Genomic DNA, 22,217 nt, shown 5'->3' on the forward strand with positions numbered 1-22,217 from the left:
TGTGGTATATTCATTTAAGGAAATAATAAAAAGTAATAAAAATGGACAAACGTCTGACACCCACAATAACACAGATGAACCTCAAAACATTATGCTAAATGAAAGAAGACAGACATCAAAGAGCATTTACACGATGATTCCACTTATAAAAAGTTAGAAAACAGGCAAAATGAAACTATTGGTAAGATAATTTCAAATGGAGTTTACACCTGGGGTAAAGTATAAGAGGTTTTGCCAGCAAACAGCACAAAGAAAGAGAAATTTGCTACATCTTGTTTTGGGTGGTGGTTACCTGGGAAAACAGAATCATGAAAACTCATCAAACACCATAAAGAAGCACTTGATAAAGGCACAGTGAGGGGGTATATAGAGAGGGGAAGGCCATTTAAGATTGGAGGGTGTTAGTGTGAAGGTAGTGAGGTGAGGGGGAAGGGAAGACAACGGTTGACTAGAAGAGGCAGGAAGAGGTTGGGACACATGGAAGAGGGAAGGCAGGGAAGCATCTGTTTGGAGACGTAGGTGTTGGACCATCCCAAATGCTAGTCTTGTGTCTCTGGATCTCTTTCTTAGCTTAGATCACAGCCCAGAAGTGTTTTGTTTTGTTTTGTTTTTTACTATATTGTTACTTTTCAATTCATTCAAGCAGAAATTTATTTTTTTAAAAGATTTTATTTACTTATTAATTTGAGAGCGAGACAGAGAGCATGAGTGGTGGGGGAGGGGCAGAGAGAAGGAGAAGCAGACTCCCCGATGAGCAGGGAGGCCAATGCGGGGCTCGATCTCAGGACCCTGGGATCATGACCTGAGCCGAAGGCAGACGCTTAACCAACTGAACCACCCAGGCGCCCATTCAAGCAAAAACTTAAAAAAAAAATTTTTTGATCAGCTTTTCCAGTTCTTCTCAGCAAAAGGATTAATCCTAATGATTAGGCCCACCATCATCTGAAGTGGAAATGTCTCCAGATTGTATGCGCTTCTTTCAAATTGAATCACAGTTAACACACCGGTTACATTCGTTTCAGGTGTACAACACAGTGACTGGACACGTTTAACTCCTGCTCTATGTTCATCCACCGCCTTATTCTCAACTTTTCATCACGTTTTGTTAACAAAATACAGGTGTCTTCCCCCTCCCCCAGCATTCTTATATTTATTCAAATTCAAAAATCAAAATTTGATTCTTGTACCGCTAGGGTAAACAGAGCACATACAATCATAGTGTGGAGCAAACCCCCCTACCCCGCCCTAGGAACCTTCTAGAATAACAATCACCCTGAAAGAACTCTGAAGACCAAGAGCCTCTAATGAAGGAAACTGTTAAAGCCACCCTTCCTCCAGGATGCGGGGCTGGATGCGGGGCCGGGCTTCAGGTCACTCTGGTCCAGCTCAGCCCACCGGCCATCTCCGAACTGTCCCGACCGCAACAGCTTCTCGTGCTTTCATACCCTCCTCCCTCTGGACAGTTCTGGGAATCTTGGTTTCTGTGTGTGTGTGTGTGCGCACGCACGCGGGAAAAGTGACAGCACCACGAGGCACGTGGTGCCATCAGCGCAGGAGAGTGCCTTCCCCAGGAAAGTGACAAACCCGTGTGGGTCGGGGAGGAGCGGTACCAGCTTGCCAAAAATACCCTTTGGGTAACACCATTTCTCTCTCTCTTTTTTAAAAACAGTACTAAATTCAATACGCTGGCTAACTGAACATAATAAAAAAATAAGCAGTATTAAATTCAGACGCACACAGAACCACAAAAATAGTAATCCATTATGTTTTATTATGAGCACATCTTGGATCCTTACCCTGCCCTTTTACCAAGGGTATTACCATTTTGGAAACATCTAGACAACAGACCTGTCAATCAAAATAATTCTGCAGAACCTTTCCAAAATGACCCAGAGAAAATGTGAAGCGGTGTTCCCGGGTTCCAGGGTACAGAGACTCTGCATGCTCCTGGAATTCTAGAAATCTCCAGTGCAGCCATATGCTGAGGGGATCAATGCAGAATATTCAGCAGGTTTTCCCACGTATCTCAGACAGCTTTCGGCGTTTGTGTGAAAGAACTGCTTTCACCTCCCAGAAAAGACCCAATGCAGAGTCAGATCTTGAGGGGTAAAGCTCAGGGCAGCGGACAAAGGCACCGAGCAGTCAGTGAGTCCCAGGGAGCAGCATCTGGAAAGAGAAAGACCAGAGCAGGGATGCTGCCGCCTGCTGATGACCCTTCTTCGGATGCCCAGGGTCAGTGCGATCCTGGTGTCCCGGGGCTAGGAGAAGATCCGTGAAAGAATCGCACTGTGATGATTTATCTGGGCCCTCACCGCCTCAGCTGGGGGTCCACCCACCTGCTCCTTGGTCAGCTCAAAGCACCCGAGGGCCACCTGCTGCTGACCTGGCCTCCTCGCTCACCACTCACTGGCAGCTCCCAGAGAGGTATATGCCCGTGACCTGATCGTCCTGGAGGACTCTCTCCACGTCTTTGTACGCTTTTGTGTACTTGAACTTAACAATGAGTTCACACCTGGTGGCAAACCTTTGCCTCCTGCTGGGGGAGGTGGTATGTTGGTCAAATTGAGGCTTTGCAGAGTTGGAGGGGGGCATTTCAGAGTCTTCTGCTTCAAGAGATGCTCCCTCCAGAAGCAAGACACGCTGGTCTGGGAGGAGCTTTTCAAACCCTTCAGTCTCCCTTTGTTTCTGTTCTCAGGGTCTTTAGCCACTGTATTCATTTCTCCCCCGTGTGAGCCCGGGCTCCCTCTACAGTAGCTCAGCCCCGGAAGGGGAGGGTGGGAGCGGGCTGGCCAGCCGGAGAGCAGAGGAGTGCGCCCCGCCCCCCCAACACCTAAGGCACAGCTCAGGAGGTGGGCGGGAGGAGCGACAAAATGCAGGTGTCTATATTTTTACTAGATGAATGTGACAGATTCACATTTATCACGATTTCTAATATGACTGATGTTACGGTGCTACTGTTTCATGGCTTCCATGCCTGGTTTTCCCAGGAAGCAGGCAGCAGAAGAGAGGAACGCTTCGTGTCACAGCCCCTGGGGAGGGAGGCGGCAAGCGGCTGCTCCTCAGCTCCTGGCCTGGCCTTCCCAGCTGGCTTCTCTGTTGTCCTACCCTGAGTGGAGGGGATGCCTGCACAGGAGATGCGGAAGATAAAGCCCAAGGCCTATATTCCTTGGGGACAGGTGTTAGACCAGGTTCCCTGTCCCTACTGACATCCCAGTGAGCCTGAACCCTAGGGTCTATTTTAGAGAGGAGATTTTCCAGCTCTGTCATCAGGAGCAGGGGCCTCAGGTGGCCTTGACCCAGGCCCCCCTTTCTATGTCACGGATTTCCGTTAAGTGGCCATCAGGTTGAGTAGACTATGGCACCCTATGTCATGGCCTCCTCTATTTCAAGCTCCATCTGGCTTTGCAGACCATACCGAAGTAACAGGAATCAAGAAAGGACCTGGTAACACTGTCTGGGGGCCAGCCAGTGGCTCTTGAAAAAAAAAAAAAAATTGGCCTCCAAAAGATAACCACGTCAAATCCCTAGAACCTGGGAAGGTTATCTCCTACTATGAAAGACGGGATTAAGTGAAGGGTCAGGAGCTTATCCCGGATTATCTGGGTAAGACCTCAGTGCCATCACACACATTCCTCATCAGAGATAGGCTGAGGGAGTTTTGAAAGAGATACAGAAGGAAAGGCGACGTAAAGATGGAAGCAGAGATCACAGCAGAAGCTGGAAGAGGCAGGGAAGGAATTTTCTAGAGCTTCTTGGTGGTGGTGTTTGGGGGGGGATCTGGCTCTCCTGATGCCTCGATTTCAGGCTCCAGCCTACAGAATTGGAAGAGAACACATTTCTATTGTTTTAAGCTCCCACGTTTGTGGTAATTTGTTCCAGCAGCCACATAAACTAATACACCCCCTACATTTTAAGTAGGGCAGTGAAGTCTCTTTTTTTGCTTAAGCCAAGTCAGCTTTCTATCGTCTGCAACTGAAAGAGTCCTAATTCAGACAGGAGTTTAAGAAAGAGAGAGAGAGGCAAAGGACTAGAGTGTTACCTGAGCATAACAGAGGAGGGAGGCTGAAAGCTGGGGGAGGGCATGAGGAGCTCTGCCAGTGCGGCTGGAGAAGCCAAATTCCAATACCTAATAGAGCAACACTGGGACTTGTTTGTTTTACGCAAAGACACAAAAATCTTGGCCACATACTAAGAAAGAGTCAAGACAATACAAGGTTGGGGGCAGGGGCTAGAAAAACCAGAACTTGCCTGAGGAAGGAGAAGGAAAAAGGAGGGGAGTGGTCCCTTCTCAAATCCATGGCATTGCTAAATGTGCAGACACCCTTTATTGGTACAAGCAAGGGCAGACCAAGCCAAGGGGGATGCCCAGCCATGAGGGGGAATGTCTAGACATCCTACTGGTAGCAGGTGCAGCCATAGGGAGATGTCTACACATTGGGAGAATGTCTAGCCATGGTGGGGATGTCTAGCCTTAATGAGGATGTCCAGTCATGGTTGGGATGTGTAAGGACCTATTTAGCCAGAGCACTTCCATCCGGTTAAACAATAACTTTGCTGTTTAAAACTTAAACTGTCCCTGCCCCTCTTCCCCCAGGGGACTTACTTAAAAGCAAGTCCTGGAAACCAGTCCTAGAAAACAAAGCCCAAATACAAGGGTGGGTCAGGCCAGGTAGAGACATCCAATCAGTAGGGGGATGCATACTGTCTCCCTAGTTACCAAGGAGTACGGGTCCTGCCCTTTGGCCACCTTTTGGGCAACAATTCTGACCAAGGTGATAGGCTGGTTCAAAGATCTACTAGGGTAAATTGTAATTCAATTGGTCACTTATGTGTGACCCAACATGACTGTGCAGCTTTCTCTGTGTGTTACAATTTCATTGGCTACCTGTGCGTGGCCAGGCCCAACCACGTGGCCTTTGCCCTTAAAAGCTAGTCTGTGAAGCAGAGAGAGGCCCCGAACGTTCGTTTTTGTTTTGTTTTTTTTTTTAAGATTTTATTTATTTTATTTGACAGATAGAGATCACAAGTAGGCAGAGATGCAGGCAGAGAGAGAGGGAGGAGGAAGCAGGCTCCCTGCCGAGCAGAGAGCCCGATGCGGGGCTCGATCCCAGTACCCTGGGATCATGACCCAAGCTGAAGGCAGAGGCTTTAACCCACTGAGCCACCCAGGCGCCCCCACGTTCGGTTTGATTCTTGACGCTTGGCGCGAAATAAAGCTTTGCTTGACCTTCGCTTTGTATCAGTCTCGCTCCTTTAAACACGGACCCATTATTGGGGGACCTTACAGAATGTCCAGTCATGGTTGGGGTGTCCAGTCATGATTGGGGTGTCCAGTCATGGAAGGAGGTCCTGCCATGGGTCCACGCTCAGTTGATTAGGAAGGTTCAACCAATAAAGATATCTCTCAGAAGCTCAGCTGAACTGGAAAGAGTTGAGAGCTGGCGGTTATTAGAGTAGATGTCCTGACCATGACCTTGAGGCCCTCAGGGGAAGAGGAGGACAGGAGAGTACTTGAGGCCACTTGAGCCTGAGATGGGTGCCCTGATTGGTCTTTGAGGCTTCACTGGTTTTTTGGCCTGTGTGGGACCTGTTTTCAATCCTTTGAGGTATAAACCCAGAAGCAGGATTGCTGGATGTTATTTTTAATTTATTTAATTTGTTTGTTCTAGTTTTACTTTTTTGAGGGTCCACCATACTGTTTTCTAGGGTGGCTGCACCATTCTACATTCCCAACAACAACGCATGAAGGCTCTGATTTCTCCACATTCTCACCCACGTTTGTTATTTTCTGGTTTTTTTTTTTTTCCTTAACTAGTATCCACTCTCATGAGTGTGAGGTGTGTCTCACTGTCGTTTTGATTTGCACTTCCCCCATGACCAGTGATGTTGAGTCCATCTTTACTTGGACTTATTGGCCATCTGTATGTCTTCTCTGGGTCCACTGCTCATTTTAAAATTGGGTTGTTTCTTGTTGTTGTTGAATTTTAGGAGTTCTCCATATATTCTAGATATTAATCTCTTACCAGATACATGATTTCAAATATTTTCTCCCATTCTGGGGGGTCTCTTTTTACCTGATGATAGTATCTTTTGATGCACAAAACCATAGTCGAATTGGTCTATTTTTTTCTTTTGTTTCCTGTGCCTCTGGTGCCATTGCTTGGATATGGCCAAGCCCATGGTACAGCTTTTGCCCTATGTTTTCTTCTGAGAGTTTAAGAGTTTTAGGTCTTACATTTAGGTGTTTGATCCACTTTGAATTAATTTTTATATGGTGCCGGTAAGGGTCCCAATTCCTTCTTTTGCATCTAGAAAAGCACTTTTCCTGGCCCCATTTTTTTTTTTTTTTTTGAAAGCACCGTCCTTTCCCTATTGTGTGGTCTTGGCATCCTTGTCAAAAACCACTTGACCATATACATGAGGACCGTATATGTGGGCTATCTGTTCTAGTCCGTTGGTCTGTCTTTATGCTTTGATTACTTTAAAGAAAAACTTTGGTAGTAATTTTTGAAATCAGGAATCAAGCATGTGTGAGTCCTTCAGCTTTGTTCATTTTCAAGACTGTCATGGCTGTTCAGAGTTCTTTGAGATCCCATACGAATTTTATGTTTTTATTTACTTATTTATTATTTTTATTTATTTATTTATTTTTATTTTATTTATTTTTATTTATTTTTGAAACAACAAGTCTCACATATTTGTTACTGAACCAACCCACCAGTGCATAAGCATAGCAACAGAGAAAAATCATTTCCCCAATAAAGCCCACCTGCTGTTCAGGCAGTAGTGATGTTTACTCGTGACCTTCGTTCAGCATGAATATATGTGTGCCATCTCCTGTGTGATCCCTTACAGACCTAGCTTCGTTCTTCTCCAGAACCTCCTCAGTTGTCGCTGAGGAGCCTGATGTAGGCTGATGTAGGCTTGTGAGATCATGATCTGAGCTAAAATCAAGAGTTGGATGTTTAACTGCCTGAGCCACCCAGGCGCCCCTAAGGTGCTCTCTTCTTCTTCTTCTTTTTTTTTTTTTTTAAAGATTTTATTTATTTGTCAGAGAGAGAGAAAGAGAGAGAGAGCGAGTGCACAGACAAACAGAGTGGCAGAGGGAGAAGCAGGCTCCCTGCTGAGGTGCTCTCTTCTTAATTCAACTTGGTTCAGCAAGAATCTGGTTCTGCGGTCTTCCTTATGTACATTGTGCCATCCTAGCATGCCTCCCATCTCCTGACATCTGGGCCACATCACCACCTTAAGAGTGGTCACCCCGTGGTCACGATCAGAATTTTTCCAAGGAAAGCATCTGACAAGGCAGTCTGGAAGCCACGTTTGGAAGTAGAGACGTCTGCGGGAAAAGCCCAGCCCCACTTCTGCCCTTGACTCACAGGGTCCTTCCTCATCGCTGGAAAAATCTCAACCATCCTCTCTAGGCATTTCACATCTCTGTGGCACGTCTCCTGAATTTATCTTTCTGACTTTGTTCTCCTCCCCCTCCCCATCTCTTGCTCTGCTTCTGCCACACCAGCCTCATTGATGTCCCTCAAACATGCCAGGCACATTCCTGCTTCAGTGTCTTGACATCTCTCCATCCCCGAGGTATCTACAGAGCTCCTCCCCGCCTCCTTAACCTGGAAGTGACTTCCCCCACTCTCTGACCATCATATAAAAGTGAGACCTCCTTTCCACCCAGCATGTTCTGTCTTCCCCTGCCTGACTTTTCCCCATAATGAACACTACTATCCAAACACTCTCTCCATAACTGTCCCAGAAGTACAAGAGTCTTGCCTGCTGGATCCCCTTCCTCGACAACACTCTGTGGCAGAGAGTGGATGCTCAGTAACTAAGTGTTGAGTGAATACATTGGTCTAAACCAGTTAAATAAATCCCACCGCGGGGCAGCTGGGTGGTTCAGTGGGTTAAGCCTCTGCTTTCGGCTCAGGTCATGATCTCAGGGTCCTGGGATCGAGCCCCACATCGGGCTCTCTGTTCAGCGGGGAGCCTGCTTCCTCCTCTCTCTCTGCTGGCCTCTCTGCCTACTTGTGATCTCTGTCTGTCAAGTGAATAAATAAAATCTTTAGTAAATAAATAAATAAATCCATCCCACCAAGCACAGGCCACTCAGCCATGGGTCATGGACAAGTGCCTTCCCTGGGCCACAGGGCCTGGTCAAGGATTCCCAGCAACACTAAGCAAAGAACTTTTGTTCAAAGATTCACTCATTCATCCATGTAACAATCATTGAGCCCCTACTATGTGCCACATAATATTATAGGTATTTGTTAAAGCAAAGAGTCAGAGAGGAAGTCCCCACTTGCCTAGAGGAAAAAAAACCCAACAAATAAATGTGCTTTTAATGAATTGGGACAGATGGCCATTTGTGACTAGTGTGCCCTAAGGGGTTTAGGGATCACACTGTCTAGTTTTGACAACGCTAACTCTCACCAATAAGGGCAAGTCCGTTAAAAAGTCTTCTGCAAAAAATCCTCACAGAAATGTTACTAACTCACAAGCACAAGCCACCAAATGAAACTCTGGTGCTGAAATTTTTCTAGCCTCTGGGGGGAGCTCCTCCATCGGCCAGAATAAGATGCCTTGGAAAATGTTTTTGGAAAACGGATGTTTTGAAACATTTCCTTTTATGTGATTTTGTTGCCAAAAAGTTCACTCGCAAAAACTCTTAGAGCTGAACACTTAAAACTTTGAAAATACAATTTCCTCATCTATGTATCACTGACGATCTCCCACCTCCATCCCCCTCGAATTGTCTTAGTTGTCAGTGTTCTGGACAAAAGAATTAACTAACTGTTAGAAGTATGAAAGGCAGGGAGGGGGCGCCTGGGTGGCTCAGTGGGTTAAAGCCTCTGGCTTTGGCTCAGGTCATGATCCCAGCGTCCTGGGATCGAGCCCCGCATCTGGCTCCCTGCTGAGCAGAGACCCTGCTTCCCTTCCTCTCTCTCTGCCTTCTTTAAAAAAAAAAAAAAAAAAGGCAGGGAGAACACGATCATTATTGTAAGTGGTTTCAACATCAGTAGCCAAAGCTAAGGACATGGGGGAACTGAGTAAATAATAACAAACAAAATTAATGAGACTCACGTAGAACTTCAGATTTTCAAATAGAGTAATTACTTATTTCATACATCCATAGAATATTTACAAAGGAATGGCACACACCTGACCTGCAAGAAAAGATTAATTTACAAATATAATCAGGGATCATGTCTAGTTATCTCAGAAACAAATCAGTTTAAAAAATATTTTTAACCAAGATTTTATTTATTTATTTGACAGAGATCACAAGTAGGTAGAGAGGCAGGCAGAGAGAGAGGGGGGCAAGCAGGCTCCTCGCTGAGCAGAGAGCCCAATGCAGGGCTCGATCCCAGGACCCTGGGATCATGACCTGAGCCGAAGGCAGAGGCTTTAACCCACTGAGCCACCCAGGTGCCCCTCACTTAAAAATTTTTAAAAGTCTCATCTCACTGAAAATTAAGGAAAACCTTCGACGGAAGGCAAAACCAAAATAGAATTGCAAACTACCAAAAGAGCAAAAAGAAAAAGAAGACTACTTCTTCTTTTTTGCTGAAAAGAGATTACTTCCTAACAAAGCCTGGGTTGGAGGGACTGCCATAGTCTTGAATCCCTCCAGTTATCAAGGAAGAAAGACCAAAAATATGGAAACTCAGCACTCATCCCTCAAAAGAAAACAGAAACAAAAACAGAACCCAAAAGAAATGAGGACAAAGAAGATAATAATATGTCTTTTTAAAAATTCACATATAACGTATTATTTGTTTCAGGAGTACAGGTCTGTGATTCATCAGTCTTACACCATTCACAGCACTCACCATAGCACATACCCTCCCCGGTGTCCATAACCCCACCACCCTATCCCTCCCACCACCTTCTCCTCTAGCTCCCCTCAGTTTGTTTCCTGAGATTAAGAGTCTCTTAAAGGGGGCGCCTGGGTGGCTCAGTGGGTTAAAGCCTCTGCCTTCGGCTCAGGTCATGATCCCAGGGTCCTAGGATCCAGCCCCGCATTGGGTTCTCTGCTCTGCAGCAAGCCTGCTTCCCTTCCTCTCTCTCTGCCTGCCTCTCTGCCTGCTTGTCATCTCTGCCTGTCAAATAAATAATAAATTTTAAAAAAAAGTCTCTTAAGGTTTGTCTCCCTCTCTGGTTTTGTCTTGTTTCATTTTTCCCTCTCTTCCCCTATGATCCTCCTCTGTCTTGTTTCTCAAATTCCTCATATCAGTAAGGTCATATGATAATTATCTTTCTTTGATTGACTTATTTCGCTTAGCATAATAGCCTCTAGTTCCAACTATGTCATTGCAAATGGCAAGATTTTGGTTTTTTGATGGCTGCATAGTATTCCAGTGTGTGTGTGTGTGTGTGTGTGTGTGTGTGTGTGTGTGTGTAGATACAGATATATGTCACATCTTAAAGAAGACAAAAATAAAAAGAAAAGTTCAAATTCCTGAAACAGAAACCTTCCCCTTTAAAAAAAAATCACAGGAAAGATAAATGAGCTTAAAAGATGTTATTTGAAAAAGACTAATAAAATAGATGAATTTATGAGCCAGATGTTTTTTTTTAAGAGAGAGGGTAAAAATACAGAAGATAGGAAATGAGAGCTGAGGACATGACTACAGATGTAGGGAAAATTAAAATTATTTGGAGAGAATATTCTGTGCAATTTTATGGCTAACCAAATTTTAAACTATTGAGGAAATGGATGATTTCCTAGCAAAATATAAATTATCAAAATCAACCCAAGAAAAGTTGGAAACTTGAACAGCTCAATTACCACAGAAGATTATATTTATTATGTATTAAATATTGCCTGGGAACCAGATGGTTTCATGGCTGAGTCTTATTTAACATTTACAAAGGCGACAATTTCAAATCTATTTAAATGATTCCACATAACAGAAAAAAAGAGGGAAAAGTCTCCAATTCATTTCATGAAGCCAACTTAGCATTAACACCAAATCTGATAAAGATAGGCCCCATAAAGAGAGCTAGATAGACCAGGGTTGGCAAACTTTCCCTGTAAAGAGCCAAATCGTCTATATTTAAGATCTGCAGGCCATACGGTGTCTGTGGCAAGTACTCAGCTCTGTGTTGGAGCTCAAAGGCAGCCACAGACATTATGTAAATAGATGAGTGCAATAGTGTTCCAATAAACCTTTATTATGGACACTAAAATTTGAATTTGATATAATTTTCAAGTGTCACAAAATATTCTTCTTCTTCTTCTGGTTGTTTTTTTTTTTTCCCCTCAACCATTTAAAAATGTGAAAACCATTCTTGGATTGTGGGTTGTACCAAAATGGGCATTGGGCCAGACTTAGCCTGGTCATGGGGGGTGGGGTGGGGGAAGCAGTAGTTTGCTGACCCAGGGCCAATGTAATAGCCCAATCTCATCATTATAGATGTAAAAATGTAAAATAAAACATTACTGGGGCACCTGGGTGGCTCAGTCGGTTAAGTGTCTGCCTTCAGCTCAGGTCATGATCCCAGAGTCCTGGGATCAAGCCCCACATCGGGTTCCCTGCTTGGTGGAGAGCCTGCTTCTCCCTCTCCCTCTGCTGCTTCCCCTGCTTGTGCTTGCTCTCTCTCTCTCTTTGTCAAATGAATAAATAAAATCTTAAAAAAAAATTACCAAGAGAATCCAGCAATATGTCAAAAGAATACTGCAATAAGATGAAATAAAGTTTATTCTAGGAATGTTTTGATCATCAGGAAGAATTAGCATATGTCCTTAGTGATCAATTTAAAGGAAGAAGGAACAGCCTCTTGATCAAATCAATATATGCGAATAGGATGCTTATTAAGTTCAGCAGCTGATCTTAATAACACTCTGGGTAAAACTGGAATAGGAAGAAACTACTTAAAATTGATGAAAACTTATTTTGTTTTGTTTGAGGCAAACAGCATTCCAAATGGTGGGGGGAAAGAAAACCATGACCAATAAAATCAGGAATCTAACAGGGATGCCTTCTATCATTCCTATTATACACGGTGTTTTGGTATCAGCAAATGCATAGATTGGGAAGATCAGTATAAAGTTTGAAAAGGAAATAAAAATTATTTCTTTCTGGTGCCGATACGATCATATACCTAGAAATTCCAAAAGAATCCAATGAGAAAAAGCAATAGATGAGAAGTAATAGAAAATTTGGGGGTGCCTGTGTGGCTCGGTGGGTTGAGCCTCTGCCTTTGGCTCGGGTCGTGATCGAGTCCTGCATTGGGCTCTCTGCTCAGTGGAGAGCCTGTTTCCCCCTCTCTCTCTGCCTGCCTCTCTGCCTACTTGTGATTTCTCTCTCTGTGTGTCAAATAAATAAATAAAATCTTAAAAAAAAAGAAAATTTGGTATGTGGCCTGATGTAAAATAAATATATAGAAATCAGTGAGGTTTCTTCATTTTAAGAGTAATCAAATGGAAATTGGGTTGGATAAAACATTCCATCTGCAACAATAACAACAAACTATTAAATATTTAAGAATAAATTAAAGTGTAAGGACAAAAACAACATAAGATAGGGTGGGACGATATAGGACCAAAGTTTTTATATACTATTGAAACTAAACTGTATTAATTTGACTAGGCTGCTGTAATTTAAGATGCTCATTGTAATCCTCAGAGTGACACTAATAAAAAATTTAAAAATATATAGTAAAGGAAATAAGAAAGAAATCAAAATGGTAAACTAGAAAATCTAACACAAAAGAGAGCAGTAAGGGAGGAATTAAAAAAAAAAAACCCAAGGATATGACATATAGAAAACAAACAGCAAAATGGCAGAAGGAAGTTTCCTTATCAATGATTACATTAAATAGATTAAACTCCCCAATCAGAAAGCAGAGGACAACAGAATGATTCAAAAACAAAACAAAACAGGGTGCCTGGAGGCTCAGTTGTTTAAGTGTCCAAGGTTCAATTTTGGCTCAAGTCATGATCTCAGGGTTGTGAGTTCAAGTCCCATATTAGGCTCTGCACTGGGCATGGAGCCTGCTTAAGATTCTCTCCCTCTCCTTCTGTCCCTCCCCCTTCCTCCCTCTCTAAAATTAAAAACAAAAAACACACGGTCCAACTATATTGTGTCTACAAGACACTCTCTTTGCATCCAAGAACACAAGTTGAAAGTGGAAGAAGGATGGAAAAAGTTATCCCAGGCAAACCATATCCCAAAAGAGATTTGGGTAGATATACTAACGTCGGACACAGTAGACTTTAAGACAAAAATTGTACAAGAGACAAAAAAGATATTATATAGTGATACAAGGGTTAATCTATCAAGAATATGTAATAATTATAAACACATATGCACGTAACAAGAGTCCCAAAATATAGGAAGCAAAAACTGACAGATATCATGGGAGAAATGGAAAGTTCAACAATCATAGTTGGAGACTAATCAATAAGTCAATTAGACAAAAGATGGACAAGGAAATGGAAGATGTGGACATCACTAAATAGCCACCAGACCTGGCAGACCTCTACAGAACACCCCACCCAACAACAGCAGAACCCACATTCTCCTCGAGGGCACGTTAAACATTCTTCAGGACAGACCATATGTAAGGTCACAAAACAAGTCTCCATAAATTGAGAAAGACTGAAATCACATAGAGTATCTTCTCTGGCCAGAGAGGAATGATAATGAAATATACAGGAATAGCAGAATATTAATAAAAATTAATCATTCATAATAGAAGGAAATCTGGAAAATTTACCACTTTGTGGAAATCAAAAACACACTTTAAGGGTGTCTGGGTGTCTCAGTCAATTAAGCATCAGACTCTTGATTTGGGCTCAGGTCATGATCTCAGGGTAATGAGATCAAGCCCTGTAACGGGCTTGGTGCTCAGCTTGGAGTCTGCTTGAGTTTCTCTTTCTCTCTCCCTCTGCCCCTCCCCCAGCTCACACACATGCACACTCTCTCTAAATAAACAAATAAAATCTTTTTTTTAAAAAAAACACTCTTCGGGGCACCTGGGTGGCTCAGTGGGTTAAAGCCTCTGCCTTCAGCTCAGGTCATGATACCAGGGTCCTGGGATCAAGCCCCGCATCAGGCTCTCTGCTCAGCGGGGAGCCTGCTTCCTCCTCTCTCTGCCTGCCTCTCTGCCTACTTGTGATCTCTATCAAATAAATAAATAATCTTAAAAAAAAAAAACAACACTCTTCAATGACTAATGGGTCAAAAAGAAGTCGTAAGAAAACTTAGAAAATACCTTTATAACAAAGAATACTGTTATGCTGAAAAAATATAAAATAAAAATTAAAAAAAAAGAAAATACCTTTATATGATTAAAAAAAAAACCCACAACATCCCCCAATGAGGGGTGATGCTCAGAGGGAAATTTATAGCTATAAATCCCTCCATTAAAAAAGAAGTATCTCGGGGCGCCTGGCTGACTCAGTTGGAAGAATGTGCGACTCTTGATCTCAGGATCATAAGTTCAAGCCCCACACTCAAGGTAGAGATTACTTAAATAAACTTTTGAAAAAAAATATTTCAAATTAATAAGCTTCCACTTCAAAAAACTAGAAAAAAGAAGAGCAAACTAAATGCAAAGGAAGCAGAAGGATAGAAATAATAAAGATTAGAGCTGAGATGAACAAAATAGAAAATAGAAAAACAACGAGGGTGCCAGGGTGGCTCAGCCAGTTAAGCATCTGACTCTTGCTTTTGGCTTGGGTTGTGATCTCAGGGTCATGAGATCAAGCCCGGAGTCGGGCTCCATGTTCAGCATGGAGTCTGCTTGGGATTCTCTCTCCCTCTCAAGAGCTTCTGCCCCTCCCGCTCATGCTCTCTCTCTGTCTCTCAAATAAGTAAATAAATCTTTAAAGAAAAAGAACAGATCAATAAAAATAAAAGTTGATTCTCTAAAAAGACCAAAAGAATTGAAAAACTCTTTGCTAGACTGAACAAGTGAAAAGAGAAAAGACTTGATTTACTAAAATCAGGAATGAAAGTAGGGACCTTATAAAATAAAAAAGATCATAAAAGAATCTTACAAACAACTGTATGCCAACAAATTAGATAACCACGGTGAAATAGGCAAATTCCTAGACACACACAAAGAACCAAAACTGACGGAAGAAGAAACAGAAAATCTGAAAAGGCCTACCACAAAGAAAGAGATTAAAGCAGTAATTTAAATATTTCCAATAAAGAGAAGTCCAGGACTAGTCAACTTCATGGGTGAATTTTATCAAACATTAAAGAACTGACACCATTCTTCTAACATGTTTCACAAAAAGCGAAGAGAAGGGAATGCTTCCTAACTCATTCTTTGAGGCCAGTATTGCCGTAACACCAATGCCAGACAAAGAAACCATAAGACCATACGAAAAAAAAAAAACCAAAAAACTAAAGACCAATAATAATTATGAGTGCAATGCACAAAGTTTAGCAAAATACTAGGAGTCAAATCCAAGAGCGTATTTAAAGGATTATATGCTGTGACCTAAGGGGATTTATCCCAGGAATGCAAGCAAGGTAGCTGCAACATGTGAAAATCTCTGTAAATAGAATAAAGGGGGAAGATCACATGATCATCTCAATTAATACAGAAAAAGAATTTGACAAAATCTAATAGCCCTTCATGGTAAAAAAAAAAAGGGGGGGGTAAAGAGAATTCAATAAGCTAGGAGTAGAAGGAAGTTTCTCAACCTGATAAAGGGCAGCTATGAAAAACCCACAACTGACATCATACTTAATGGTGAAAGACAACGTTTTTTCTCTAAGATGAGGAAGGGATAAAGATATCTGCTTTCATCACTGCTATTCAACATTGTATCGGAAGTTTTAGCCAAGGCAATTGAGCAAGAAAGAGAACTAAAATGCATCCCAACTGGAAAAGTAGAAGCAAAACTATCCCTACTTGCAGTTCACTTGATCTTACATATATAAAATGTGAAAGAATCCACCAAAAAATTATTACAGTTAATAAACTAATTCAGCAAAGTTGTCACATACAAAATAAACACACACAAATCATTTGTATTTCTATGTACCAGCAATGGAAAATTCAGAAATGAAATTAAGGAAACAATTGTATTTATAGTAACGTCAAAAAGAATAAAAATCCTTAGGAATAAATTTAACCAAGCAGGTGCAAGACTTGTATACTTAAAACCATAAAATACTGTTTAAAAAAATTAAAGGGGACCTAAATACATGGCAAAATATTCTGTGTTCGTGGGTCAGAAGACTTAATATTCCCTAAATTGATTTACGGAGTCAACACTATCCCTTTCATTCCCACTGCCTTTTTTTTTTTTTTTTAACGGAAGTGGAAAGCTAATCTTCAAGTTCATATGGAATTGCAAAGGCCTCAGAATAACCAAAACAACCTTGAAAAAGATAAAGTTGGAGGACACAAACTTCTTAATTTGAAAACTTAATGCTAAGCCACAGTAATCAAGATGGTGTGGTATAAAGACAGACATGTAGATCAATGGATTAGAATTGAAAGACCAGAAATAAACCAACAGCTCTATGTTCAACTGATTTTCAACAAAGCTACCAAGAGTCAGGGGAAATAATAATCTTTTCAAAGAATGGTCCTTGGACAACAGGGTAACCCCCCGCAAAGGCATGGCGTTGGATTCTTATCTCACAGCGTATACACATATTAACTCACAACTGAAGTCCTAAAGGTGAGAAATAAAACTATAAAACTCTTAGAAGAAAACATGGGAGTAATCCTCATGACCTTTGGATTTGGCAGTGGATTCTTAGCTGTGACACCAAAGCACAAACAACAGAAGGAAAATAGATAAATTGGACATCATCAAAATTAGGAACTGCCGTGCATCAAAAGACATTAATGAAGGAAGTGAAAAGACAACCTGCAAAATGGGTGAAAATATTTTCAAATCATATATCTGATAAGGTCCCAGTGTCCAGAATATATAAAGAACTCTTACAACTCAACAACAAGACAAAGAAGCCAATTAAATAAGTGGTCAACGGACTTGAATAGACATTTCTCCAAAAATATACAAATGCCCCCAAAAGCCCATGAAAAAGTGTTCAACTTGGGCCACCTGCGTGGCTCAGTGGGTTGGGGCCTCTGCCTTCAGCTCAGGTCATGATCTCAGGGCCCTAGGATTGAGCCCCACATCAGGCTCCCTGCTCAGCAGGAAGCCTGCTTCCCTTCCTCTCTCTGCCTGCCTCTCTGCCTACTTGTGATCTCTGTCTGTCAAATAAATAAATATAATCTTTAAAAAAAAAGAAAAGAAAAGGTGTTCAATGTCATTTATCGTGGGGAAATGCAAACTATAACCCCAAATGAGATGCTATAATTTTTTAAAATGGGCAATAACGAGTCTCCACATGTTGGCAAGCGTGTGGAGACTGGTGGGAACGCAAAATGGCCCGGCTGCTGTGGAAAACAGTCTGGTGGTTCCTCAAAGGGTTAAACACAGAATTCTCACATGGCCCCAAAATTCCGCTCTTGGGAGTATAACTAAAAGCACTGAAAACAGGTGTTCAAACTCATACTCGTACACAAGTGCTCCCAGCAACGGTATTCACAATCACCAAAGAGGGAAAACCACTCAGTTACCTGCCAGTTGATGAATGGACACACAAAGCGTGGTCTATCCATACAGTGGAATAGTATTCAGACATAGAAAGGAATGAAGGCCTGACACATGCCATGTATACCACAATGAACCTGGAACACACGCGAAGTGAAAGAAGCCAGGCGTGTGGTCTCGGATTCCATTTATATGCAACATCTGAAATAGATTCTAAAAGCAGACTCATAGTCACCAGGGCCTGGGGTGACAGAAGGGTAATGGGGACTGACTCTGTAATGGCTACATGGTTTCTGTCTGGGGGACGAAATTAGAATTAAAACATGTGGAAGACAGAAACTGGAAGTAGACAGTGGCGACACTGTACAGCACAGTGTGGGTTACTAAAAGCCACTTGATTATACACTTTAAAATGGTAAAATGGTCAATGTTATGTTCTATGATTTTTGTTATCTCAACCAACTTAAAAAGATACATAAAAACACCCCAAACTGTCTCAGATTTCTTTTAGGTACATGGATATAATGTGTCTATAAAGGCATAACTCATCATTCAGGATGCCCTCCAAGCCGGGAGTGGTAATAATGTAAAAAAGGATTGCTGAGGGAAATTTCAGCTTCAAATGTATGAGTTAAAAATAAATTATTTTGGGGGCGCCTGGGTGGCTCAGTGGGTTAAGCCTCTGCCTTTGGTTCAGGTCACGATCCCAGGGTCCTGGGATCGAGCCCCGAATCGGGCTCCCTGCTCAGCGGGAAGCCTGCTCCTGCTTCTCCATCTCCCTCTGCCTCTCCACCTCACATGTGCTTTCTCTCTCACGCTCTCTCAAGTAAATAAGTAAAATCTTAAAAATAAATAAATAAATAATTTTTAATAGAAAATTTCAGCTAATCTGTGCATGGTATAAATTCTGGAGGAAGAGCTTCGAGGACAGATTTCATGGAACCTTCGCTTTCCACCTTATATGTTTCTGCATTATTTGAAAGTCAAGCAACAGGTAAACCATATTTTTAATCAGAGCAAGAATTCAAGCAGAAGAGAGCCGGCAGCTGGGGAGGAGAGAACTGATGAAACAGAGGCCAAGTCTCGTGCTCTGTGATCTGACCCCTCGGCCCCACCGGCTGCCACTTTGTGAATATCTGCAGAAGCGTGAACATAAAAGGGATGAGCAGGTTCTTCCAGGGACTTCGAAGCAGGAGACAAAGCCAGAATATTCTGGCAACAACCCAACCAGGCCAGAGTTGGAGTAAGGGAGAGATCCACGAGGAACAGTGGGATCTGGCAACCTGGACCAGATGGACTGAGCCTCAGAACACCGGCCCCAGCCCCAGCCCCAGCCTGTGGATCCCTTCTGCACAGTCTGGCGGACTGGGCTGGGAGTGAAGGGATGTCTGATGCCATCAGTGCAGTGATGGGGGCCTTTGAGAGACTGATACCAGCGCTCTGCTCACCCAGACTGACGGTCATTAAAGGAAGCAATAGGGTCTTCCGCCTATTGTACTTTTTTTTTTTTTTAAGATTTTTATTTATCTATTTATTCGACAGACGGAGATCACAAGCAGGCAGAGAGGCAGGCAGAGAGGGAAGGGGAAGCAGGCTCCCGGCTGAGCAGAGAGCCCGATGTGGGGCTCGATGCGGGGCTTGATGCGGGGCTCGATCCCAGGACCCTGGGGTCATGAAGGCAGAGGCTTTAACCCACGGAGCCACCCAGGCGCCCCCTGCCTATTGGACTTTTAACATGAGGCAAAAGTGGTTGTGTGGTTGACAATAGGGTCAGAACCTGTGAGACACCCCAATAGCCAGTGCCATGGCCATGAGGACAGGTGAGCAGGAGAGGCTTCAAATACACAAAAACAGGAGCCGCAGACAGCGCACAGGCCAACAGGCCGTGAGCCCCCAGCAAACCTGCATGCAGAAAAATGAATGCTGGGTTACATGCTGAAGCCAGAGCCAGAATGGCCTTCCAAACCCCGAAGGACTCCCAGCATCTCTGCATCACCTGCGTCTGCGCTTCCGGTCCTGACTCTGAATCCTAGAAACACAGCTTTCCCTGAGCTCCCAGGAGACCGGGCTGCACAAGGCAGGGCAGAGCCAGGTTTTGCAGGACCCGAAGCTTATATAATTTGGAAGGCCTACTTCAAGAAAAAGAATGCAAAATTACAGGCTTAAAATTAGGCAAGTGAATATGTAGGACAAATAAAGGAATCGCAACCATTCGTAAATTTTCAAAAGTCGGCAAATACCAAAGCATAACACAGTGTTTATATCAAACCACTGTTCCACATCTATCATGGTTTTCCAACATATTTTTGCAGCATAACCCGTGAGTACTTCTTCACATGATGATTTTGCAATGTCATTTTTGATAAAAGCGTGTTTATTTTAGATGGACCGGATGCGTAAAATGCGATTTCTCGTGCTGCCTGCCACACTGTTCACAGCAGCTCCCCTAGCTGATACCCTGAAATCACAGGAATTCTGATCAATTCTCTTTCACCGAATTCACACCAAAATAAGAAAGAAGTATGGTATGCTTTATAATTGTCTCACTGTGTTATCAAGTATAATCCCAACAAGACAGAACTCCAGTTTTAATCAGGCGTCAGTGAGAACAGAATCTTCCATTTATGGTTTTACATATCTGATAACAAGAACTTTCTACAGACCGGCTCTTGTCTCCACACTTTTCAAACCTCCCTTTTCCTCCCCCGCCCAGCTACTTCTGGTGCCAAGTGCTGGGGGACACATTCATATCTTTCCTATCAGTGTAGCTCCCTGTGTCCCCCCAAATTCATCCCATGGCACGGTAACAGGTAGGGAACCTCTAGGAAGCCATCTCTAACGGAATGGCTAGCAAGGACATGTCTATTCCCAGGGGTGACTGTGAACCCCATAAATCTGCCTCATTTAACCCAAAGTAAGCAGGCACATCCTTAGTCATGTCCCAAAAGAAGGCTGCAGCCCGTTCCACACCACCCAACAGAAGGGTGACAGGAGGCACCAGAGAGGTGGAGACAGAGGCCCTCTCCAGTTGCAGCTAAGGGACCTTGCTTCCCCAAATTTTACATGAAATCATACTTGCCCGTGAACACAGTGCTTGGGGGCCCTCCCACGGGCTCTGCCACTTGAGCTTCTGGAAATCCAAACTGGCTATGGGTTAGAGTTGTGTGCCTCTCTCTTTGCTCCCACCAGCAGGAGCAGAAAGACGTGACCGGAAGGCATAGAAACATCAGGACTCAGGATGCCACTGGGGTCTGAGAAATATACCACGAGCAAGAGATAAGGGCAGGCCCCCCCGCAAATGACAGGAACCAGCAAACGAGGGGACTGGCCAATCCGTGAGGAGACACGAGCAAGAGGTGAGAGGAGAGAGATGTGGCAAAAATGTGTAGGGACAGGACCTGATGAGGGGGAGCCTTGTGGGCAGGTGGGCGGGGTCTAATGAGGGGGGTGACTAACAGTTGAGGGCGGGGCTAAAGACTCAGGTGTCCTAACTGACAGATGAGTGGACTCTGAAGACTGGAGCCATGGACACACAAAATGTGAGTAAGGCCCACCTGGCAGGGATCTGCCCCGCGGATGATGAGACTTCCAATGAGTGGGAGACTGGAAATCAGACAGATGGGCCTGGAAATGAAGGGGCAGGGCCACTTGGGCCAGGCCCCCCTTCTTCCCAGCCCCACAGATGGGGACAGCAAGGGGAGGGCGCCCCACTGAGCATCTCCGTGTTCTTCCCTCCCCCGATCAGTCGGAGAAGGCAGCCATAAAGATTCAGTCATGGTGGCGTGGCAACATGGTGCGCCGGTCGCTACTGCATGCAGCTCTCAGGGCCTGGGTCATCCAGTGCTGGTGGAGGTCGGTGCAGGCCAAGATGCTGGAGCAGAGGCGGCGCCTGGCACTGAGACTCTACACCTGCCAGGAGTGGGCAGTGGTGAAGGTGCAGGCGCAGGTCCGAATGTGGCAGGCCCGCAGACGGTTTCTCCAGGCGCGCCAGGCGGCCTGCGTCATCCAGTCTCACTGGCGCTGGCACACCAGCCAAACCCGGGGTCTGATTCGGGGCCGCTATGAGGTCAAAGCCAGTCGGCTGGAGCTTGACATCGAAATCCTCTTGACTTAGGGAGCTAGCAGAGCCAAGGAGACTGGATCTCTCTTCCAATAAAGACACTTACTGACCGCAGTCTTGCCCTTTGGAAATCAGACCCATAAAAGAGGGATCCACCCCAAAGTCATGGTCTAGAGCCCGTCCCAGGGCACGCCACCCTAGACCCTGGCACCTACTGCAAACCTGAGTCATCTTGCACCCCAAAGAGACCCCCACGGCCCAGGATGGGCTCTGACATCTCAGCCAGCCTAGCTTAGCCAGGCTCTGCGCTGGGCCTAATTTTTTGGCAGCCCCTCCCCTGGCTTCTCCATTCAGGGTAGGACACCAGAGAGGCTGCAGCCAGAGTCAGATGGGAAAGCCAGGATTCCACAGCCCTGTGCCGGGCAGGGCCCTCGGGGCCAGCACAGGCTTGGCGGGGAGCCGGGAGGACAGGGCACCCAGCTGAGCAACAGCCCGCCAGGCTCTGTGCCTTCCTGGGGGCTAGTCCGCCAGAGCCATCCCTGGGGAGGGCCGGGCCAGGACTGAGGAGCAGCAGCTGCTCAGGCTGCTTCAGCCCCAGGGGCTGAGACGAGG

General features: G+C 44.2%; 1 protein-coding gene across 1 annotated transcript; it reads left to right on the forward strand.

Moving 5' to 3' along the window:
• Positions 1-21,069: 21,069 nt before the first annotated feature.
• On the forward strand, positions 21,070-21,659 carry IQCF6 (IQ motif containing F6; the record flags this gene model as incomplete). Its single annotated transcript, XM_080821511.1, has 2 exons — positions 21,070-21,084; positions 21,291-21,659. The coding sequence occupies 2 exons, from the start codon at positions 21,070-21,072 to the stop codon at positions 21,657-21,659; spliced, it is 384 nt and encodes a 127-aa protein (XP_080677637.1).
• Positions 21,660-22,217: the final 558 nt, after the last annotated feature.

This window comes from Martes martes (assembly GCF_963455335.1).
Source record: "Martes martes genome assembly, chromosome: 1".
In the NCBI taxonomy this organism is placed as follows: domain Eukaryota; kingdom Metazoa; phylum Chordata; class Mammalia; order Carnivora; family Mustelidae; genus Martes; species Martes martes.